This window comes from Filicampus tigris, chromosome 2 (genome assembly GCF_054856515.1).
Source record: "Filicampus tigris isolate MCC_2025a chromosome 2, RoL_Ftig_1.0, whole genome shotgun sequence".
NCBI classification, from domain to species: Eukaryota; Metazoa; Chordata; class Actinopteri; order Syngnathiformes; family Syngnathidae; genus Filicampus; species Filicampus tigris.
Window position 1 is genome coordinate 36,627,218 of NC_141218.1, and position 24,939 is coordinate 36,652,156.

A 24,939-nucleotide genomic window follows, 5' to 3' on the forward strand; every position below is an offset into this window, starting at 1 on the left:
GATGAGCTCAAATCACAACAACAGTTATCTCAATTAAGGAGAAAACAAAACATGTTTTAAGGAGGAGCTGGATTTCTACGTACTTGAGCATTGTAGCATTTTTTTGCCCCCCCAGGTAAGACTAATGCTCACCCACACTTGGCATCCTGGTAACACCACTGGTGCCTACCCAGATGGTGTTACTCCGCTTTGCTGAGCAGAACCAGCGGGTTGTTAACATGCACAGGAATTAATTTGTAGTTAGATAGCACTGAAGTCTGTTCTCTGCATTTTTTTCCCTGCTGATGTAATAATGCAGCCGTCAACCACACAAGAGCGCCATTTATTCAACTAGATCTCTCAGCCTTAATTTTGACAGCTCTTAAGCTTTTGATGTGCTGTTATTGTTACTCTGCTTTCATAGATTAATGATGTTCCTGGCCTTTCAACTTTTCCTGTATCTGTATAAATATTATTCTCATGCTGCCATTTCATAGTATTAAAAAATAAACATATTTATGAGTCCTTATTCCTGCGCCGGGTTTCCATAGCAACCACTTTTCAGCTATGGCATTGATTTTTGAGAAAGTCACCATGGTAAAAAAAAAAGTACAGTAGAGGAAGCATTCCATCTGTTTCAAAATGTTGACAAGGCTTTTAAGGGATGATTGACAGCAAGTCCAAGCAAGAAAAGCCAGTAAAGAGGAGCCTAGCAGGACGGCGACACAGTTCAAGGTATTGGGCCCGTGCACCGTGTCATCACTACGTCATCATCCGCCATGTTTGGGGCGGTGAATGATCGCACTTTAAAGGCTGTGTATTTGTCGATTCAAAAACATGTTAAAATGCAAGAAAATGGCGGGGCTTTACAACCACAGTGACGTACCCAACGAGCTACAAGCTCATATGAGTTTATTTTTAACACACCTGCTTGTCATCGAAGCGAGGAATACGCCATTGTTTCTTATGGAGAGACGTGGAGGCATTGCCGAGGCACCGTCAACAAATAGCAACCACCAACAAGAAGATTAACAATTTTAAAAAAAATGTAATTTTTATAATCATAAATTTTCGTGTTTCTTCTTTAATTACACATATGCACTACTGCACCCCCTAACACAGCAATAGTTCGCCATGTTTATATACTGTATTTCGGCCGTCTAAATCAAGCGAGAAGCAGCGAGTTTGTCTTGCGCGTAACAACAGTATAGTCACGTCGCCTCCAATGCGCTCCAAGCATGGCGGCTACCCGGTAGCGACGTCAGCGATGACGCGCCTTGCACGGGCCCTATTATTAGCTGAGAGTAAATTATTGTCTGTGATACAAGGGACAACAGCACTCTTGTCAGAAGCACCACCACCACCCACACCCGTCTGCCTCAGAGGGGGAAGGACAGGACTCGTACATTCAAAGATAGTCAGAACAGACTTTTAATAAATAAAGTACTTTTAATAGCTACTCAGCGAGTAATAATCATTTTAGGTGATGTCTTCCTTGCCAAAGCACAAGCCTTCAAAATGGGATGATCTAAATAAAATCCTTCATGTCAAGGGGCTTGGCGTGGCTTAATGTTGGAAAACTGCGACCGATTGCCAGCAAAATTCACATGTACATCTCCACTTCAATCTCTGAAAATATCAAAGCAATCCCCACTGTATTTTGGTGGTCATCTGTCATGGTTTGCTAGCATTGAGCCACATTAAAGAGACAGTGATGGCCATGTTTACACTAACAAGTTCATTTTATATATTTTTTGATCAGGAAAATGAAGAGTTGTCATTTTCTATTTTATCAATAAATTTGGGAGAAATTAGGGAATAAATGACTCCATGAATGACGCCTCTTGTTAATGAGGAGAATGGCCGCACCCCCTACCATTCTATCCTTGTTCGGCCAGAGTCACGGGAGGAACCGGTTACAAACTCTCCATTGGAAATCATTGTACTTTCATTGCTTATAACGTCCAAAAATAGTGATGATTGGCACCAACATTTATGTGAACATCCCTACTAATGCCCACCTCAACATATCAAAAGGATTAACCTCTCTGTGGCTGATTTATATGAGAATGAGGAAATGTGGAAGTGAGCAGAGCTACATAGGTTTATGCTGGGACGAGCGCACACTGCTTCTTTGCTAAAAAAACACCAGTCAGGATATTTACAGAGACTGAAGTGGGAATGAGTGGACGTGCACATTTATTTGGATGAGGAATGCCCCCAGTTTTTCGACCGACAACATGCCGTCCAATGGAACGTAACAGCTGAAATGGTGCATTCCAATGCAGCCACACTCTGTTGTGGAGTCGGATGCGCACGTTCAAGACACTCCTGGTATTTGATGAGGTCTTACTTCACTCTGACACCGCTTCACTCTCACAGCTGCAAGCGGTGTCGGACAACGCACGCGACTGCTTGGTAGGCAACTAGGGTTGCCAACTCCCTGAAACAAAAATAAGGGACACCTCATCGGCAGAGACGGCCGACCTGACTGCCTTCAACCTTCCTTGAGTGACCTGTATTTTTTGTTTATTTATTTATTTATTTATTATTGTGTGTGAAACCATTTTTAACTATTCAAACCTGAGTTGGCGGGTTCAGGGTGTACCCCGCTTGCTGCCTATAGACAGCTGGGATGGGCTCCAGCACGGTTTGGATAATGGATGGATGAACACATGAAAAAGTTATCCAGAAATGTACTAATACAAACTAACAAAATTTAGTTATCAAAATAAATCTCTCTCAAACTTCTAGAAACCATTCCTGCTCAACTCAAAACTATATACATTCATATGAAACAATAAATAATAAGTAGAACATTCATAACTTATGAACAGCTCAATGCCACATTATGTGGAGACAGCCTATTTTTTCCATTTATATTCCTTCTGAGATCTTGCTGCATGTCATGTCAAGCTCACAATGAGCTCACCTTTAATCAGTTCAGCAGAACATTTGTTTCGCACATTTCTCCATTTATTCTTTATAAAAGAGAAAATAATGTAAACAAGTTTTTACTGTATATATTTATAGTTAAAGTAGTATATCAACTGCCTGTACAGTAAAAATTATACTTATCTGTTTGAACTTTTAATTAATGTAAGGCTGTGTGTGAATTTCATTATTCATCAATGTATTACATAGCTATTTAACATACTTGTCAATCTTATTTATGCACTTATTTATTCTACCCAAAAAGAATATGTTTGTCCATACAATGCTGACAATCATTGCACATTCCCATTTTAACTTTAATACATCCATCCATCCATTATCCATACCGCTTCTCCTCACAAGGGTCGCGAGCGTGCTGGAGCCTATCTGTCTTCGGGCAGTAGGCGGGGGACACCCGGAATTGGTTGCCAGCCAATCACAGGGCACACAGAGACAAACAAACAACCGCACTCACAATCACACCTAGGGGCAATTTAGAGTGTCCAATCATCTTTAACCTTGATTAAAGGTTTTTAAAAAAACAACATCATTCTTTACACACCATATCCAGCTTCGGCATTACCTGGCGGAAATTTGTCTAGGTTCAAATTCTTGTACTTTTTTCGACCTATGTGTTGTTTTCTGCTTTCACATACTCTCTGTATTTTTGCTCCCAATAGCTTGTGCCGCCATAGCAGAATCAGAGGGCGGCTGCAGAGCTTGCGACAGTACCTCGACCAATAAGATATGCGGATTCTGTATCGTCATACTCGTGTATGAATGTGCTGTCAGCTCATTGGTCACAGAGCAGGGGATGTCCTACGACCTTTACCGTAGGTTGTCATTTAGTCTATAGGGAACTGTCTTGTTGTTCATTAATTCCATTGACATTTTACGGACTATTTTTGACTCTCACGATATTACGGGACAAAGTGCGTCCCTTTACAACTCAATACGGGACGCATACTTAAGTTCCTAAATACGGGACAATTCCGTTTTTCAAGGGACGGTTGGCGACCCTAGTGGCAACCCTGCGACATGAAGACGCAGGCTCATGATCACCTCCACACGCTGCGCGGACAATAAGGAGCTAATGTTTTTGTGCTAAAGCCTTTTGTTTTAACGGCCTGAAGCTAGTTGTTGCTATTAGCTGTACTGTTATTCTACTGTTAGCCGGGGAGAGAAGGGGGGGTGGGGAAATAAACATCCATGCTTGCCTGATTGCTTGCCCACTGCCAGTCGCCAACTGCCTCCTGAGAGTTGACACGAGTTTAGCGTCGCTAAATGTCTGAAATATAACCAGTCGGGGTTCGTGTGCGCATTCATGCTCTTGTCCGCTTCAGCTTGTGAAAGTGGAGGAGCAATCGCCACGGTATTTTGGATTTTGTGGAGGTGATCATGATGAGATCACGTTTTATGTCAATAAATCCAAACTATTGTGCAGAACACTTTTATACTTTCACAGGTTGAAGTGGACAAGAGTAGTCATGTGCATTTGCATTTTGGTGGCGATCAGTCGCCGTTTTAGACAACACAACTGACAAAGCGAGCAATCTTATCACGCTTGGCTCCCTCCCGTGACGTAGACAGCTGAGACCGAAAACATAAAATAAGCAACGCCCCAAAAAGGGGCGGGGCAATTAGTCATAAATCTCATCACAAAAAAAAACCTTAAATCACGACAGAGTCTTTTGGGCAGGGGCACTTTAGTACTGATTACTGTCATTTTTACATGCAAACATATTGTATAAGTGCCAATGTTAAGCTCACCCAAGTGTTTAAGTTTAAGGTTTTTTACATGCACATTAAACGTTTTAGACAGATGACCCTTTTTTGCCGGTCCAGCCGCGACTCTCCACCCTTGACCTGGGTATGGGTACCCTTCCGGCCGCAACCCTCCGGCCATATTCATAAACATTGTCGGCCCCCGCCCCGTTCCGCCCCCGACCCAAAAAAAAAAGCGTCCGTGATTGACGTTACCGCGGGAGAGATGCTAACGGCAGAGGCTTTTTAAAGATCATTAGCTGGCTAATTTACAATTCGAACCCGCTGTGGACACGCCTCAAATGCGCCAGTAGTACTTACCCAACTGTGTGTGCTTACTTGCATTGCAAAACACGGGGTTGGATTTGTCGTATTGTATGTATAATTATTTGGGTCCAACAGACGGCCAGTAGGGATGGGCGGATCGATGCAAATATCGACATTATCGATATTAAGCAAGTACTTGGATTTAATCGATACTATTGTCTTGGGATCGATACTTTGCTCAAAGCACCACGCTTCCCCCCCCCCCCTCTCTCTCGCCCAGCGTCTCCTGCTACTCTCTGAGTCTCTGCCTGAGTGAGTGACTCAGGCACACTTTTAGCCCCTCCCTGGCAGAGAGTGAGAGAGCAGCCGGAAGCTAAAGCAATGATAGAGCCAAACAAGAGCGGAGCGCGGTGTGGACTTTTTTTTACAACAACAGAAAAGGACAGTGCCAAGTGTGATTTGTGTAATAAAGTGCTCCGCTACTGTGGTAACAGCACGAATTTACACAAACATGAAAAAAGCTCACCCTACAGAGAGCAACGAGCTGCAAGCAAAGAAGTTGAGGGAGGAGGAGGAGGAAGCCAGACAGAGAGATCCCCAAGCCAGAACACCCCCGCGGACACACAGACAATGTACTCTGGCAGAGGCTTTTCAGCCAAAAAATCAACAATAGTTGTTGTAGTAGTAGTTGTTTTATTTTTTCTACTGTTAAAGGTTTTTACATTGTATTGTTTACACTATTTGCACTACTGACTTTATTTTCAAAACATTTTGCAATGCGATGTATTTTAGTTGTCATGTTGACATTGTTATATTTGTATTTTCATTACTTTGCTGCTTTTTTTGGTTTGACTCTCTTGACTTTTGTTCTGAAACAGTTGTTGTAGTAGAAGTATTTTATTTTTTTATACTGTTAAAGTTTGCATTGTAGTTATTTAATAAAACATGATATAGATATATATGTATATATATATATATATATATATATATATATATATATATATATATATATATATATATATATATATATATATATATATATATACACAAACAATATTCTAACGCAAGGGGAATCATGACATTTCCAAGCAAAGAGTATCGGTATCGTATCGATATTGGCTGATACCACCCTGTATTTACTTGGTATGGGATCGATAAAAAATTCCCAGTATCCCCCCCAACGGCCAGAAGTCGCAGTCAACAAGTTACTTATTTTCCACACTTCTCCTCTTTCACACTTCCCGGCCTTCAAAATAAAATGATACAAGCAAACCACTGCACGGCAGGTTTACTACGGCGTATTTCGGGAAGTAGGGAAGATGAGACAGAAGAAGTACATGTACTCCACCTTGATGTGCCGGCATCATCCTTGAGTGCTGCGCACAGCTTGACTATACTCGTGGACACATGTTGTTTTGAAACAGTTACGTTCCAAGTCGGGAGGCGTCGCTTCAAAAAGACAGTGACAACAATGGATATTGTGCCTGCTACAACCATAAAGGGACCAAGATGACTAGACGATGCATTTAATTGTATTGCGAAAACGATCTGGAAGGTGGCGGCTAAGGGGGGACGTGGGTGAGTAGCTTCTTTTTACACATACGCCGCTGCCAAACTAGTTTGCTTTGCAGCAGCAATGACCTGCGTGGTGCATTCCCTCCTCCGTGTGGAAAACTGTATGTCATCGCAACATGTGACATAAGGGACCAATCAGAGCAGCAACAATTCCTGATGTGTGTGTGGCATGTGTTGCAGACCTGTCACCAACAGCACAATGCGTCGGTCATGTGAATCAATGCGGCAGTTGTCGCTCGTACCGACACGGGAGTAGAAAGAAGCCTTTCACCAAGTAGACTGAGATGAAATTTGGCCGCCTCATGAAAACGTTACACGCATGGGGGCCGATTAGTGGGCCGGACTAAAATCCACTTCCTGCCATGCTTAGTCCAGCCCTTTTTAAAAATTTGGCAGCCCCCACCCCCCGCCCCAAAAATGGGCATCCGGCCGGGCCGTTGGGTCCGACCGGTCCGGCCCCGGGACGGACTGCCCAGCTCTGGTTTTAGACTCGTCAAAGAAAAATGACGGTTCTAGTAGATCTAAGTGTCGTGTTCGTGTTTAATAATGATAGAGGAGGCTTGCTGTTGCAGCTGATGAACATTTATTTTTTACTCCCGTCTCATGCCATAGCTGTTAGCAATTTAGCAATCCTAGTTCTTATTCTACTGCTGCATCATACATTACACAGTGCTAGACTTAACTGCAGCGATTCCCTGTGGTTACACTAATCATAACACTAAGTAGTTTTAGACTTGGTAGTCCTCGTGTTAAACAAAGGAGCGGTCCCTGTCCTTTTTGAGTTGATTAAGGAGTTAGGGTGAGAGTTACATCACATCAACAGAGCGCTCTGCTGTAGTGTCTCCCCAGCACCGGAAGCTTCGGTTCCTTGTGACATCGAACGCAGAAGTGCTGCGTGCATATAGTCCATAGTACAGTTCAAGTAGGCCTAATATTTTGTGGAAAGATTTGGACTAACATGCAGGGCAAACATAGTACCACCTGAATAATATTTTTGAAAAATTGTGAGTTTTTTTTTGTTTGGAAAAAAAAAGAACAAAATGAGTTCTTGCACTTAATGTTGATTTGCTGTTCAGCAGTTTTGTGCTAAGTCCACTGATAGTGTAGTGGTACACACGCCTGAGTTGTGTGCGGGCAGCGTGGGATCGATTCCCGCTCAGTGACAGTGTCTATGTGTGCCCTGCGACTGGCTGGCGACCAGTTCGGGGTGTAGTCTGCCTTCGCCCATTGACGGCTGGGATAGGCTCCAGCAACTCCCCGCGACCCTGTATAGGATAAGCGGTTTGGAAGATGACATGACATGACAGTTTTGTGCTGTCCTTGGATGGTAACTTATGTACAAAAGCCCTTTGCACTGGGTGAGTTGTAAATCAAAGGATGTGGATATTTTTAGACTGTTAAAATGTTTTTTTAAAGGCTGGATCTTTTATAGATGCACTGAGAAGTGTATCATGAACATTTTAATATATTAATATGTACATTGGTTAAATATATTAAAAATGGCATTTTTGTCATAAATCTGGTTCAGAAGTATGTGGTCAAAAATTGTAACCCCGCCCCGCCGCACCCCACCCCGCCCCCATCATTTCAGTTGCCCATCCACGCCTAATATGGTTCAGTCATATAGGCTATAATGATACATAATTTTAGGTCAATTACATATTTATGGTTGTGTTTGCTTTCAATCCAACCATATTGGTGATCATTCAGATACAAAATAGTACTTCACTACTGAGTACACGTGTTTTGTATTTCCTAAATTTTGAATTTGGCCACAAATGTTGCAATATTGTACTTTCACATTTTTTCATGTTAATTGCTGACAACATATACTTCAAGTATGCTTCAAAAATCTAGTCTATATTTATGACATTATTCACCCATCAGAGCTGGAGCTGACTATGGGCGAGGGCCATTGTACTGTACCTGTACTGGTTTGCAGTCCTTTGCAGGGCACAGCTAACAACCATTCACGCTCGCATTCACAACTATGGGCAAGTTAGAATGTTCAATTGCATGTTTGTGAAATGTGGGATGAGGAAACCGGAGCAGAGTGCTGGTGGCCTACCTGGAGAAAACAAAACAAAACATGCAAACCCAAAACAAAACTCCACAAGACTAATTTGACGTTTCCCGGTGTTTGAGGCATGTGCGTCTTCTTGGTCAAGTCAAGTCAAATTTATTTGTATGGTCCCTTAATCACAGTAAAGTCTCAAAGGGCTTCACATGCCCATATCTGACAACATATAAACAACATCCCCTGATCTTAACCCCCAAGGGGGCAAGGAAAAACTCAAAAACCCCATCTGGGAAAAAATGAGAAACCTGAGAAAGGTTGATGAGAAAGGACCACAGATGGGGGGAATCCCCCTTCCAGGATGATCAGGCTGCAATGGATGCCGAGTGGGCAACATTTAACACATATTATTATACTATACAAAGTTGGTTAAAATAATGTGAAAGTTAATCAAATGAAGTTTTGCAAGATGACTTTGGTGAAGTGGGTCTCTGACTAGTTGATCAATGTAGAAATCTCCATAGCAGCGCCTCCGAGGATGTGGTCAACCTCCGATCTTGTTGCAGTCAGTTGCTGTGGGATCGAAACAGCAACCTCTAATTCGGTCGTCATCACCTAATTCCCCAGCCTGGGAAAAGGGGGCAGAGAAAAGAATAGAAGCGGCAGTAAAGAGGCCAAAACAAATAGTTCAACTAAATGCAGAAGTGTACAAATAAGTCTTTAGTCATGTTTGGAACATTTCTAATGAGGTAGCGCCTCTAATATCCGTGGCTAGGGCATTCCAAAGCACTGGTGCCAGAATAGAAAATGCTCTAGAACCTGCGGACTTCTTTTTGGCTCTCAGGATCACTCAAAGGCCGGCATTTTGTGTCCGAAGGTCTCGGGATGGAACATTATGGTATCACTAGGTCGATGAGATAGGAAGGTGTTAAGCTGTGCAGTATTTTATCCGGAAGTGGCAAAACCTTGAAATCGCATCTCAAGTGGACTGGGAGCCAATTTGACTTGCTTGTCCTTGTCAGGAGTCTTGCTGCAGCATTTTGGACCAGCTGCAGACTTTTAATACTAGACATGGGAAGACCAGGGAGCAAAATGTTACAATAATCGAGGTGAGACGTAACAGACACATGGATTTAAATTTCTGCGTCAATATTGGATAGAATTGGACGAATTTTAGCAATATTACGGAGATGGAAAAATGCAGTTCTAGTAATATTGTTTATGTGCATTTGAAAAGACAGAGTTGAGTCAAATATAACACAGATATTTTTTGTTGAATCGCTTTGGGTAATAGTACATTTATCGAGACTCAGAGGGATGACGAGCAGGGCCAATAATCAACATCTCGGTTTTATCTGGGTTAAAAAGCAAAAAATTGAGAGACATCCATTGTTTAATATCAGCAAGGCATGCCTCTAGATTACATCAATTTGCCGGGTTTGTTATCTCCAGTGGCATATATAGTTGAGTATCATCAGCATAACAGTGAAAACGAATGTTGTATTTACGAATAGATGCTAAACAATAGGGGTCCTCGTACGGATCCCTGCAGGACTGCACATGTAGCATTACAAAACTCAGAAGTCGCATTGCCATGAATTACACTGTGTGTCCTCTCTGAGGGGTAAGAGCTAAACCAAGAAAGTGCTAAGCCTGAGATACCAATACACGCTTCAAGGCATTCTAATAGTATGTCATGATCGACGGTGTCAAAAGCAGCGCTAACATCGAGTAAGAGTAGTATTGATGAGGTGTCGGAGTCCATAGCTAGGAGAAGATCATTAGTCACTTTAGCAAGAGCCGTCTCAGTAGAGTGATGGGCTTTAAATCCTGACTGAAGAGTTTCAAATCAATTATTAGCGGCCATATAGTCACTAAGCTATTGCGCTATGACTTTTTCACGAATTTTCGTAATAAACGGGAGACTTGAAACCGGCCTGTACTTAGAGGTTCTCCGGATTGAGGTGTGGCCGCTTAAGCAGAGGTTGAATAACTAATGATATAATAATGATAAATTAATATTTAAGACGGAGGGTCCAAGGGTTGTAAACAATTCTTTGATGAGTTTGCCAGGAACAGGATCGAGCACACAAGTTGTCTGTTTTGCCGCACAAGCTAATTTTGTTAGACTTTCAAGTGATACTATTTCAAAACGAGATAAGGTTGTCAGACAATTGTCAGCCATAATATCCCTGATAACATCAGTTAGTCCCCCAGGAAAAAAATATATATACATATACATCAGGTGATAGCTTAGTCATACTTTGAGGGCAAAACACCAGACATTTCTGCATTTCAAATCTGGACGCCGTCATTTTTCATTTGATAACCTTTGGTTTGTCCTTCACATAGACTACATGACAAAGCCAAGCTTAAGAAGTGATGTGACATTTTCGTACTACCCTGATAAAATGTTATTTTGCCTGCTTTGGGTTCCAAGATTCTGCGTTTAAGGCCAACTACACTCAGTGCTTGCTTTATTAGGATACTCTTCAGGTTCTCAAAAGGGTTGAAGTCAGGTGATGGTGGCCACACCATGGCTTTTTCATATAGCAGCTATTTTCTGATTTTAGGAGTTTTATGCATTCTTCTAAATTCTACATGCATGATTTTTAACAGTGTATAATGGTCTGAACTGCAGTGTGGCTTTAACCACTGTCTTGGGGGGGTACATAACACACAAATGTTGAAAAAGAACAGAGTTCAGGGCAAATGTTCATAGCTTTATTTAGAAGGCATGTTTTCGGTAATGGAATCAGCCCATTACACAGGAACAGCATTGCACCATCCCTTGCGTACAATCTTCACATTCTTCATCTCCTTTCTGTTGGTGACAAAAACAAAAGGTTCAGGGTATGTGTGTGAAAGAGATGTTATGTACGAGAGACGATACGTGCCTATTTTTCTGGCAGAGAACACACTCATTGGAGTAGTTATGTCCATCACTGCCACATACCGGAGCCATCTCCTTGGTGCAAAACCCCGCTTCATACCTATCACAGGCAGGCTTGACACAGATGCAACTTTTTCAATGGAATACACGAGTAATTTATTAGATTCTCTGGCATTTCGTCGCTGTCATGTGAAAAACACTTATCTCCATTTTCTTATTTTTACACGAATGGTGTTTCCGCGTTACAGACATCGCATTAAATGTGAAAATTACAAAAGTTTCCAAAATTGGAGATGTGTTTTTCACAGGACAGTGATGATTTACTTTCAGTTTCTGGCCTTTCAGTTTATGCATAAGACAAGATGACAATTACATACATACTGACCTTCAGTTTGTTTTTAATCCAGTCTTTTTGAACTTTATACAAAAGTCTTTAGTACTTTTAATAAGATGGGAGCTTAATTTCTAAAATGGTAAAACTGTTGTGACTGGTTTTATGCTTTGTCCATCATGTCATATAGGCCTGATGTCTGACAGTTTATAAACTTGAGTTACTCAGTGGCACATCAATATGTCATGAGTGAGGATGAAAACTCTCTTCCAGTCCAGCTGTGTTGTTACTTTGCATTTTCATTGAAGACTTTTTACTCTACAATTTCCATGTTATGTCTACCTGTGCTCGGTTACCAGAGCCCTTGAGTTAATCAATCAGCTCCCTCTAACACTGTGTCTTGTCCAGGTGTTCCACGTCTGATCAGTTTGTATTTAGTTCCTTGCTTTACTTCAGTCTTTGTTGGTTCATTGTTTTTGTCGCGTGTTTGCCATCTTAGTCCAAGTCAGGTAGGTTTTGTCCACCAGTGCTCATTTACCCGATTCCTTGTTACCCAGTCAGCTCCCTCTATAGTATGGAGACAAGGCATTCTGATTAATATTACCTTTGTGGAATATGAGTTAAGAAACAAAATCCACCTGTTTTTAATCCATCTCGGGGGGCGGCCATTTTGTCACTTCTGTCGACTGAGAATGACATCACAGTATCTCAGGGCTCAGGTAACAACCAATCACAGCTCACCTGTTTTCTGAAGCTGAGCCTTGATTGGTCATTATCTGAGCCTGGGAGACTGACGTCATTTTCAGTCGACAGAAGTGACAAAATGGCCACCCCTTGAGATGGCCAAAAGCGGCTGGATTTTGCTGCTTGGGAAAAAAAAAAAAAAAAAAAGGAGATGAAAAAAAAAACCCCACAAGCATTGTCAGTTTTGGTCAACCCATTTTGTGTGTGTGGTATGTACTTAGCCCAGCTTGTTCCTTCTTTGGCTCAACTTCCTGAACTGCCCCTTTGCACAGTTGTCTTGTTTTCCTTTAATAGGACAGTTTTTGCTGTGTCTTACCAAACATATTGGTCGCAGCATAAATTGGTAATAGAAAATACAATAACTGATCATATTTTGAATAATATTACGAACACCAAGGAGCTCCATTTAAAACAGTTATTACAGTATATAGTTTATAGTTGTGGTTTTAGTTTCCAGTGAGTGGCACATCATACTGAAAGCTGCAATACCAACGCACTGAGCAATGTTGAATGGTATCAACAGAGCTGGGCAGTCTGTCCCAGGGCCGGACGGGCCGATGCCCATTTTGGGGCGGGGGGTGGGGTGTTGACACATTTTAAAAAAGGGCTGGACTTCGCATGGCCGGAAGTGGATTAACCCAGATGTGGATCATTTTTATGAATAAGGGCCGGGGGGTCGAGGCCGGAAGGGTACCCAGGTCAAGGGTAGAGGCCGACCGGTAAAGTAAGGGTCAAGTGCCCAGCTCTGGGTATCAACATGTTCCATTATCACTGTAGAGCCACGTTGCTGCTTTTTAAAAAAAAATTTTAATCTGTTGTACGCAAGTGATGTGGTGTATAGAATAATCGAATATAAAAAAGAAAATCCTTTCCACTCACCTCCATGAGTCCATTTTGGCCACCTGGATGACTTCCTGCAGACTGAGCCACCACTTACACAAACACAAAAACAGATGTTAAAATAGTACTGGTGATACAGTACATTTCCTCACATAAATGTTCTAAAATAATGACTACAAAGTATGTTCATACTGTGAATTAACTTACCAGAAAGTAGCAGGATAAAACAGAGCAGCAGAACGAACTTCATTTCTTCTAGGATGTGTATGTCTTTGTCGTGTCTGATGGGTAACAGGTGTGTGATTTCCCACTTATAAACACATACGTATCTTGGAGCTGTCCCTGATTGGTTATATTTCCAAGGCTAGGCGGCACACAAGATTGTGCCCATAAATAGAAATAATTTACAAATAGAAAAATAAACAAACAGCTAGGAAAACAAATATTTTACTAAAAGGGAACAATGGACCGGTATATTTTTTGTGAATCATAAGGAGATATGTGATTACAATTTTAGAAGACACAGCTGTCATACATTGTCCAGTGACACAATATATTTCGTTGTGGGTCATATCAAACTGACGCATATACGCTCTAATGATCTTGAAGTGAAAATGTAAAACTGAATTAGACTTTTCGGACACAAACTACTTTGTTGTGTGCTGTTCGTAACCATGACGTGCATGCACACTGCACGAGAGACTGATATCGTGACAGAATGAACTACCTATTTATTTCCATGTTTCACAGTACTTTAGTGGTAATTCAATGAAAATTACATTATTGTATCAATAATTTGTAATACTGAATTGAACATTATTTTACCTCATCAATGATTTGTAATACTTTTATTTTTATATTTATATATTTCCTAGCCTACGACATCAAGCCAATTACAGGCTTGTTATCGGGGTATATTTTCACTTTCCCGTTTATATATTGAATGATCATGTCTTCTAGAATGCGCCATTAAGCACATGAGCTAACCCGTGTAAATCTTCCCCACATGCCATGCCACAATAAACATGTTCCGGTTACTACAGTCAAAACAACCCTGCAGACACTGCACAGACTCTTGTCCAATTTTTAATGTACAGTACATTAGAAGAACACTCCAGAACAGTTGCCGTCTGGGATTATGGAGTAAATAATGAGTGCCGGTAGGTGGAGCCATTGGAATGGTTGTTGCTTTCCAAGCCTACATAGTTAATTTGTTTTATTTTTAAATTGAAACTTAATTTTTATTTTATTTTATTTTATTTTATTTTTCAAAAACACATTTTATTCATCGTGGTAAATATTTTTCGAAACAAGACTTTTGGTATTTCATTATACCCTTTTCTTTTTGTATCAAAGTCATCCGTTGTATGGAATGTTTTATTTGTAGACATGGTTTCAAACAACTCGTTTTACTTTTTCAACTACCTACATTTAGATCAAAAGAAGATTAATAACCAATTTTCTATATCTATGTAAAACACCTGAGTGTAAAATGTTTAACATGATAGTTTACATATGAGATGTTAGTATCAGTACCGATGATTCAATCGTTACTAAAATACAGTGTTGTTTATAAATATTCCGAAATAGCTTTTCCTCTCATATAAATCCCTTGGAAATCCTCCGTGGGAAAGAACTGCATTATTTCCGATAGCACCTGAATGCGCCATGGGCTATCAAACCCAAGCCAATCTTCTCCAACGGAAACCAGAGAGAAAGGGTAGAGAAGACAAGATGGCGGATTGAGTGGGTTGCGCTGTGGATAAATGGTTGCGACCCTTGCGTTAGCCCGGTAGATATTAAGGACTGAAATGTTCAGATAGAAAAACATTATCGATCGAAGCGTAACTGTATTGGCTTCTTAACCATCAGCGTGGAGGTTGTTTTTTTTTTTTTTTCATCGACGGTCCTCGCGACAGCGCTAGCATTTAGCCAACGCGCTCGGCTTTACTAGCTGCTTTTTCAAGGTAGCTAGCTGTGACTGGCTGCTCGTACAAGGCCGTGCGATCTTTCGGAGCTACATCGAATTATACGTTGTGACTACCACGTCATACAGTGTTTCCTAAAGGAATTCGTATTTTAACGAAGATCTTTTGTGGATTCTAGCATATGTTTTTTCCTAATTTGCCCATTAGCTAGTTCAAATTTTAGCTACCATTCGTCCATATTCACCAACATCAAAGGGATCAGGATTACATTTATGTTTCGCCAACTATTTGGTTAGAACGTAAAACCGAATTTCCAGAGCTAAACCGAGCGCCGATCGTCATTTGGTGGATATTATGGCGAGCAGCAGTGGCTCTAAAGCCGAATTTATTGTCGGTGGGAAATACAAGCTTGTCCGGAAAATTGGATCGGGGTCTTTCGGCGACATATATTTGGCCATCAACGTCACAAATGGAGAGGTAATAGTCATAATTATTCAGTACGTACACTGTTTGTCAACGTAACATTGAAGGTTGAGAACGTCAGTTGATTTTAAACATGATTTGCCCAATTATCCAGAGCCGTAACCTCGCTACACAGCCCAACTCATTTGAATTTTTTTGAACCATGAAAATGCTTGTCATCAAAGTAAACTTTTATTATAAGCTTGGAAATGTAACTGCCACCTGTCCCGTGTGTCATTTGTAGGAGGTAGCGGTAAAATTGGAGTCACAGAAAGCCAGGCATCCACAGTTGTTATACGAAAGTAAGCTGTACAAGATCCTACAAGGTGGTGTCGGGATTCCACACATACGGTAAGGAAATTCTCGTTACTTTGTGTTGTCCTTGCAAATTAATACTTTATTTAGTAATCGTCGCTCTTGAAAAATGTTAGGTAGTATAAATGTGTGTAGTTTAATAATCGTAGTATTGTTTTTCTACAAGGCCTGGCCGTCTGCTTAACATAATTGCTAGTGTACTCCACTAAAGATGATTTCACAATCATCGCTTGGAAATGACCGTCATTTTTTCCCGCAATCGCGGGTCGGGTGTTTCTCGCAGTTGTAACAGCGGTCGTGTCATGGAAGTGGATCCGGGGATTGTGTTGTTTTGTCGTGAATAACAGCTGTTAGAGGCGAGTGAAGGCTGCTCTGTGTGGAAATGGCCGCTCCTCTTTTGTTGTGCTCGCTCTCAACATGTCTCCCTCCTCGGTTAGAAAATGGCGGCGGAACACAGCAGGGACAACAACCTCAACATATCGTTGAGTGTTTCAGTGGCGTCATTATTGACCGGATCACATCTTGCACTTCACTGTGTTTGTTATGTGTTATTATAATTGTCGCCAAGAGTGGCATAAACGGTCACATTCACAGTTGTTAGACTCCAAGGTAAGAGTCATCCTTTTTTTTGCCGCTTGCCCGTTTGAGCTGGAGCCAAATATTGGATAAATATACATGGATGCAGATTTTCCAAGTTGGTAACACTGGATAATAAACTTTCCAATGAAGAATGTAAGCAAGCAAGATAGATAAGTACCATGCATTTGAATGTGATACAGAACCTCATGGAACAAATTTCTATTTGGTTGTATACTGAGAGATTATACACAAATGTTTGTGTGACCAGTTTCTTCATTGAAAAATTAAGTTTATCGATTATACAGATAGTTGAAGGGACAACAAATATGACGGATATGGAACAAGAATTTAAAGACATTCCCGTCCGTCTGTATCATGTTAATTTAGTTGTGATTTGAAACCATTACTACCAAAAGGAATGACATTGTGATGAACTGCTTGTGCCAGAGCATAAACAGAAGGGCACTTAATACGGGTAGAAGTTGCGGAAATCGTGATATTTAAAGTGTGACTTTTTTTATTAATTATTTGAGACTTCATACTATAGCTGGACGATTACGGGGGAAAAAAAGATAATCACAATTAATTTGACTGAGATTGAAATCACGATTAAGAAAATGATAAACGCCAAGTTTTGAAATGAATTATTCAACTACTCAAAACTGTGATGTCATAGAAATGATATCATAGCCTCATGCCCATTCATCCCTGTATATTGAACACTTTATTCTTGAACACTATTCTTTTTGTCTTGTACAAAATGACCTCGTAAACATTGTGAAATTCAAGTCTTTCGCAGTTTTATTTTTCACTTTTATTCTTAAGCATTACCATTATCTCTTTATCATATTTATTTTATGTTATGTTGTTTTCACAAGTCTTGGGACTTTATTGGGCTAACCTCTGACCTCGGGAATTGTTTCAAGCTGTGACGTGGTAATGCATGTTGATATGACAAAAAAAAGTCCTCGGGTATTTGTAACCTTGAATTTCTTGGATATTTGTAACCTTGAATTTTGAGCAAAGGAAAATTCCTTGAATCTATGAAAAACTCACCTTTAAATAGGACTTGAAGGAACGAGAAAATACATTAGTAAAAAGGTCAAATATTCATAGTGGCATTGTGATACCGTGCGTGGATGGAGTACACATTTAAAATGAGAACAGAATAAATTTGCGATTAAACTCTATCAATAACTTGTTTTCACATGTGGTATTATCTTACTTCTGTGTATGTGTTTCTGTTGCATTTGTGTGTGAATGTTGTTTATTTGATGGAATACAGTAAGTATTCTCTTGTAAGGAATCATATTTGCATTGTCCAATCTTTCCTTATAACAGAATTTCCTTATGTGGGAAACGACTACGGTACATGTCCTGTATGAACGTGCAAGTATGTTAACAACATACATGTGCAATATAATGCAAAAAATATATTTTCCACAAAAAATGTATTGAACAAAAACTACACTATAAAGTACAGGTCTATGAACAAAATACACTACAGTGTAACAAATACTGTTGAAAAAAATACAACTGATGTTTCTTGGGGGGGGGGGTGAGTTTTTGAGTTGTTGTGTTGGCTTCATTCTTTGCTGTATGAAAATGTTTGTCTGCGTATCATACAGTTTTCTTACTAATTGCAAGTAACTGTCCCGTTGGTCATCCAGACCTACTTCATACAACATCTCATCATACAATTGAATGAAGTTCAAGTATGAGTATGCTGCACAAACACGTCATTGGTTTGGATGCTGCTTCTTTGTGCCAAAGAGCCACAATTTTAACTGTGTTACCGCAAAGGGTCACAGCATTCTCATACACTTGGTACCTTGATTGTCGAATGTAATCCGTTCCATCACCACGGTCAAACGAGCACACGCACCGTATTGGTGATGACCTTGATGTAAAAACAGAAGATTTTTGTCACAATCCTTTCGCGGACTAAATCACATTTTCATCAAACAAACCTGCTGTGACAATATCAAGAGCTCATGGTTTGGTTTTATCACAGTATAGACGTCACAGTATGACTTATTGCGATAATGTGTGAAGGCTCAAACACCCTACAAACATTTGGGTTAAAAATAACAAAATTTTGGGTCAAAAATTGACTTGATTCACTAATTTGGTCAATTTGACCCACCTTTTTTCGTTGCTTTGTGCAAGACAGCCCAACTTGTGGGGTTGTTTTGTATAAAACTACCAATTTGGGGGATTGTTTTTGCGTAAAATAAAAGTGTTGTCAAATTGACTAACGTTTTGGATTGTTCCATTTTTGACCCATTGTTTTCAGAGTGCAACACTGCAGTAAGCCTCACTGTATTGCTGGAAAGTTCACTGTACACGGTCTGGTCACTAATTTGACAGTAGCAAATGACTCATTTTTAGCAATTGAAATGTGATACTGTCTACTGACAGGGATTTCTTTGCTTATCAACTCAGAAACACAGGAGCACTGTGAAGCAAGGCAACTAACAAATGAAATAATCACCTTGTTTGTTTCTTTTTCTGTACTTGCTGATATGCTTAAATTTGGAGGGCACCTTATATCTGCTGTGTTGTCCATGGCAAGGGGTGGAAGTCGGACGAAGTGGAAGTCTCAACCACGGACATTGCTCTCCACCAGACAACAGCACGTCGCGGTGACAAATCCATTTTTATTTTTTTTTTTTTAAATCGGAAGATAATGTACTGTAGCTCCGAGCATACATAGCTCCGCCGGAAAGATGTCACATGCGCCAGTCAGCATATCAGTGCATTTCTTAAGACGTTTCAAATTATCACGTGGGTTGCGCAGCGTAACACAAACCCGGAAGCGAGGTGCTGAAAGGCCACACTGGCGAGTAAAATTACATTTTAAGAATACGAATTATCTACATGTCCCTATGTAGAACCGATTGGACACATGTAGGGTAGTGGTTATTTTGAATATTGTAGTATTGGATATCCTACAAGTACTGAAGACAAAAGAACCACATTTCCGCTTAATAACAATCATCCAATTGGTTTTCATTTTTAGATATTCAACATTTTATACTTAAACTTAAACTGTGCATAGCAGCGCACAATTTTTCCCTCTAGAAACAGTAGTGAGATTAGACAAATTTCTCCCCCCAAATTTCGGTCTATGAGATGTGATGTCGGGACCACAGTAGTAATTTTGCCAGCTAAAACACTTGAGTAAGCCTGTTTTTTAAAAAAATGATCAGTAGGAACAGCAACTGTGTCAGGTTGTCAGCATCAAAGTGTGTGAAATCATTTTACGTCGTCTGGCTTTGAAAAGTGACCCGACGGCTCTCGCCAGTTTATAAGGTGCGCTTGCTGGAGCCGCAGATAAACGCTGGCAACAGGCACAGTACAATACAATGTCAGCGTAATTAAGTAATATTTTTGCATCCTTAAATGGCAGTTGAGTATTATTGTAGGACGTCGTTGTGCTGTTGAAGTCGGTAGCAATAGTTTGTTTGCTGGCTAATGGTCCCAAGCAGAGTTTGAAAGACAAATGAGCAGTTAAGCCACATCACGCTGTCGGGAACAACTTCAAAATAAAAGTGTGCCAAGGCATTGATGTCCATATATTTTATTTGGTAAGGCTTATTTTGAAGTTGGCTTTCTTATCGTGTTGGCAGCGCGTTACTGTCATTTTACGCCATAAACAATTGTAATAGTTGGTTAGCTTGACTTCTTCTTGGCAGCGTACATGTTAATAAGCGGGTAACCGAATTACTTGAGGATTCGTTTCAGCCCTGTGACACATGTGAACCAAACTTTTACAACTGGTTTCAGAAGCCGTTCCACCATAGTGTTTATGTAGGTGTGTGCGAATGTTCGCGCGTGTGCGAGTGCCAAATGCACACTATGGCAAGCAGGCTTACTGACAGTGGAGGCAACAAAGCAGCGGCAATGAATTTTGATGACGTGTCAACAAACACATGTAAATGACCATTTATCGAGTCCGAAAAAAACTCATGTCAATTTTTTTCTCATCGAAATGATAAGTTGATATAATAATTATCACGACAGGCCTAGTGACAACCCCAGTACCAACACACATTTCCACCTGACATGGCATGAAATACAATCCCCGACATCCCAGGTTAGTTCAGTAAGTCCCAAGACTTGTGAAAATCACATAAGATAAAACCCATCCATCCATTATCCGAACCGCTTATCCTCACGAGAGTCACGGGTGTGTGCGGGTGTGCTGAAGCCTATCCCAGCTGTCTTTGGGCACTAAATGGTGCGCGCCCTGAACTGGTTGTCAGCCAATCGCAGGGCACCCAGACAAAATAGAGTGATGCAAGAGGTTTGAATTTGACATATTTACGAGCGCAGTTTGAACTTGAATAACTACTTTATTTAGAAATCAATGAATAACCTTATTTATTATTTTGATTTCAATCTCAATTAAAATAGTCAAGCTTATTTACTTTATAATCGTCCAATCCTATCGTTTACAAGCCAGAAAAGCTTGGCAACTACTGCTCCACAGTGTCAGAGTGCACCCTTACCCTCACATCGCACGTAATTCTGTTCACCTGCTGCTCGGCTGATGTCTCCGTGTGTTTTTCATCATCAGTACAGTCTGATTTGGCACCTTTTGCTGGCTCTCCTTCACCACCAGCATCCACCTCTATCCTCTTTAAAAAAAAAAAATGCAATAGATTGGTTCATTTTTCTAATTAGCAAAATGCTTGTCATTCCGCTCTGTGATGCATATATGTGGTGTACACGCCTGCATGTGGATGTATGCAGAAGCAGCAGCAGCCAGCCATTCATATTGCAGCAGGTGGCATCTAACTCAAATACAAATTTAAGTATTTAAAGTATTTAAACCGAGTCCCGGTTCAAGCAGCTTGTGCTTGAACTTTTTCCATCTTGTACTGCTTGACGCAACCACAGGAGGAGAGCAGTCATTTTCCTCATTGTTCCAAAAGTGTGTTGCGCGTGGATGCGTGTGAATTTCGCCATGGTTATTTTGTTGACCTTTTCTTTTGTATTAACAGCGAGTTGCATGCTTGTATACACACATGTTATTCCAAACTGTAATTTTCATTGTAGAGACAGAAAAAAACGTGAAAATGCCACAGAGAAAACTATGTGTTCAAGTTGGGCTCACTGCTGAAATTATTACAAGGATTACAGCAATATTTGGGATTTTGACAGTAAGCGTTTTTATCAGTAAACTGTAGTGAGTGTCGACGGAGAGGAAGACATCATTGTCATAAAATTCTAAATATATTTGCAGCCGTTGAGGTTGACATAAGTAGAGATATTGACATGAGCGTTCAATATCGATCGTAGTTTTGTCATCGAGCGACGTGAAACTTGTTTACGTTAGGTTTTCCTGTCATTACCACTAGAGGTGGGCGATATACATCGTTATCGATAGCATCGCCAATCCTGCTTTTCCGATGTAATTTTACATTATCAAGTATTAATACTTCCTCGAAAAGCAAGTCAGCCGATGGCCGCAAAGTATGAGGAAATGCTGAGAAATCAGTGTGCATTGATGGCAGAGGAGGAGGAAGTGATAATCATTCGCCGAATCAGCGGGCAGGACCCGGTCACGTGACTCTGTCCGACTCCGCACTGCAGTGGAGCTGTTTCCTCCTCATTTCATGGAGGAGTGTCGAGCGGGGATTCAGAGCGAGGCGCGAGTCCATGTCGTCCTTAGTCTGTAAATGGTTTGGAGTTCACAAGACTGACGTCGGTGCGAATAACATCGTTGGATGTGCCAAAACGGTCACCGTGATGAGCAATTCTGTTGCACCACGAGCCATATGGATTACGAGGAAAACAAAAGCTAACACACGCATACACACTCAGAAAACAAAAGCTAACACACGCATACACACTCGGAAAACTGTCGCTGAGTTGAACCAACAAATATAAACGCATGAGCACACGCACACACTCAATACTTTAGCGAGCAAGTCAAACGTGACATCCTGGATGATCGGTTAACAGTCAGTTTACACGCTTGTAGTCCGCAACATTCATAACTAGCCTGTACTCCCAAGACATGTTGCACAAACTACGGCCGTTTATTAGTGTGACGCCAGCATACACCCAAACATGAATAAAATCACAAGTCTACATATCACAGCGATGAATGAGTGGGAAAATGCACTTTTCGTTTTGTTATTCAACTTTATTCTGAATACATTGTCCAATGTATGAGAGTGAGTGTTGTCATGACGATGTCTTTTTCTCTCGCTGGGTGACACTTCATCACACGTCACATATCAAATACATTTTTTTCTCATTCTGCTTACTCTAGTAGTTGGCAGTGGGACATCAGAACTTACTACAGCTCAAAATGTCATATATCATTATGGAATAACAACAGAGACATTTAAATTACATAAATATTCCCAAAAATCAATGTAAATCTATACATGGCTCCACGTTTGCTTGGAGCTCAATAAGACTGCGTCCAACCACTTTTAATAAAATGTGACCAAGGTTATTACTGGGTAGGTACACCTCAGAGCTTTTCAGATTGCTCATTGCCTCACGTCTGAAGAGACAGTACGGAAAGTAGTTAAACGTTTTGATGTCATCCTCCTACCCTGCTACATTAGCCGGAAGCAGGATACAAATGTTTTCTCCTGTAAGATGCAATAATTGGCATTCACACATTGTTAGTTTGTAACTGTCATCGAAAGTAGACTCGCACCAACAGTTTCCATGTAAACAAAATGCCGGTTTCGCAATACCGGAAGTCACGCACCTATTTCATGCAAAGGCTCATGGGGCGTAGGAGTGTAAGGTGGCTAGGCTGGCTAGAGCCGTCGGATTACTTTTCAAAGGCAGTTGAATAGACCTGAATCTGCACATTTTGATGCTGACAGCGTGACACAGTTGCCATTCCTTTTGATCATTTTTTTAACAAACCAGTAGAGCTGGGCATCGTCGCTCCGTCCCCGAGTTCCCGTCTTGCATATTTAATCGACCCACGTGGTCCCAGCCTGGCCCTCGTCGGCGACAGCCAATCTGTGCCGAGAACGTAATTTTTACATCACACGCGGGCGTCACATGAGCAGACACGTTGCCAAAGGCAGAAAAAATATCAAACATATTGCAGCAGGTGGCAACAATCATAATGGGGGTATTTGTATTTGGGTTATTTAAATGTGATAATGTAAATATTTCCTGTTAAAATGGGTCAGACAGTTCATTCTTCTCTCTGTTTCTTTTCGTTCAAACTTTCCATTTTCAATTAAACTTGTCTGCTTTTTCTTAAATGTTAATGAAATCTATTTAACAAAAGACTTTGCCCCTTAGCAAAGCTGAATTTATTCAAAATTAAGATTTTAAGACCTGTTATTGTGTAGATCTCAAAACTCTGTACAGTGGTACCTGTACTTACGAACGTCTCTTCATACGAAAGTTGTGAAACGCCTCAACAGGAAAATATTGCCTCTTGTTACGAAAGAAATTTGCAGCTCCAGAGTTTCCTGAACGCAACGCAACACACACGGAGCATGCTCCGTTGAGTTAACAGCTTCTTCTTCTTTGGTTTAAACGCTGATTCATGTTTGGAGGCGGAAGCGCGCTGCCTACATCACGCACCATGCTGCGATCGGGTTTGTTTTTCTTTCTTTTTTTTTTCTTTTATCGAAGGCATTTTCTATTGGTATCGATCACGTGTCAATCGCGATACATATAAATGTTGAATTATCGGCCCAGCCCTATGCACAACTCTCATTTATTGTGCAATAATCTAATTGTAACGTGTATTTGTTACATGTTTTGATGCATTTTTATGCTTTATAAAACATTTATGTCTGAATATTGGGGGGTTTGGAACGGATTAGGCCCTAATCATTAGGGCATTTACATGGAAAACGCGTCTCTACTTACAAAATTTTCTGAAGAAATTTCTTCCAGAACCAATTAATTTCGTAAGTAGAGGTACCACTAAGGCTGGGCGGATAATTTGATATCAATATGTATCGCGATTGACACGTGATCGATATCAATAGAAAATGCCTTCGTTAAAACGTTCGATAGAGAAAAAAAAGAGACAATAACCCCGATCGCAGCATGGTGCGTGATGTAGGCAGCGCGCTTCCGCCTCCAAACATGAAGAAGAAGCTGTTAACTCAACGGAGCATGCTCGCGGGCGCGGCGGCCGTGCGCTATGCTCGCGTCCAACAAGTCCTAAGACTGTTGGTCAATGTTAATGTATGCAGTGCAAGAGAGTATTCGTTCACTTACATTGGATCGACTGTGCCTAAGCACTTATTTTGGGTCTTCCCAACTCTGCTTTTCACTTAAGCAATTAGCATGCTTAGCCACT

The 24,939-nt window shown here is 40.8% G+C and overlaps 2 protein-coding genes across 4 annotated transcripts in view; one reads left to right on the top strand and one right to left on the bottom strand.

Moving 5' to 3' along the window:
• Positions 1 to 11,238: 11,238 nt before the first annotated feature.
• On the bottom strand, positions 11,239 to 13,695 carry LOC147152348 (trypsin inhibitor ClTI-1-like). Its single transcript, XM_086023959.1, has 4 exons — positions 13,552 to 13,695; positions 13,384 to 13,436; positions 11,434 to 11,543; positions 11,239 to 11,360 (listed from the first exon to the last, which is right to left on the bottom strand). Exons 1-4 carry the CDS (start codon positions 13,592 to 13,594, stop codon positions 11,300 to 11,302), a joined length of 267 nt encoding a protein of 88 aa, XP_085880085.1. The 5' UTR covers positions 13,595 to 13,695; the 3' UTR covers positions 11,239 to 11,299.
• Positions 13,696 to 15,027: 1,332 nt separating this feature from the next.
• csnk1a1 (casein kinase 1, alpha 1) overlaps positions 15,028 to 24,939 on the top strand; it is a 40,853-nt gene continuing 30,941 nt past the window's right edge. Inside the window, exons 1-2 of one of the 3 annotated variants that reach the window (XM_086023957.1) lie at positions 15,028 to 15,749; positions 15,979 to 16,085. In XM_086023957.1, the coding sequence (XP_085880083.1) occupies positions 15,627 to 15,749; positions 15,979 to 16,085 (230 nt within the window). In that variant the 5' untranslated portion in view covers positions 15,028 to 15,626. The remainder of the gene's footprint in view (positions 15,750 to 15,978; positions 16,086 to 24,939) is intronic. The other 2 variants (XM_086023956.1, XM_086023958.1) reach the window with 2 other exon arrangements.

What these genes read in the sequence shown, in the direction of transcription:
- LOC147152348 (XM_086023959.1), bottom strand. Translation starts at nt 13,594, where the DNA reads ATGAAGTTCGTTCTGCTGCTCTGTTTTATCCTGCTACTTTCTG. An exon ending in GCCAAAATGGACTCATGGAG is followed by an intron (nt 11,544 to 13,383) that starts GTGAGTGGAAAG and finishes ATCTGTGTCAAG; the next exon opens with CCTGCCTGTGATAGGTATGA. An exon ending in GTTCTCTGCCAGAAAAATAG is followed by an intron (nt 11,361 to 11,433) that starts GCACGTATCGTC and finishes TGTCACCAACAG; the next exon opens with AAAGGAGATGAAGAATGTGA.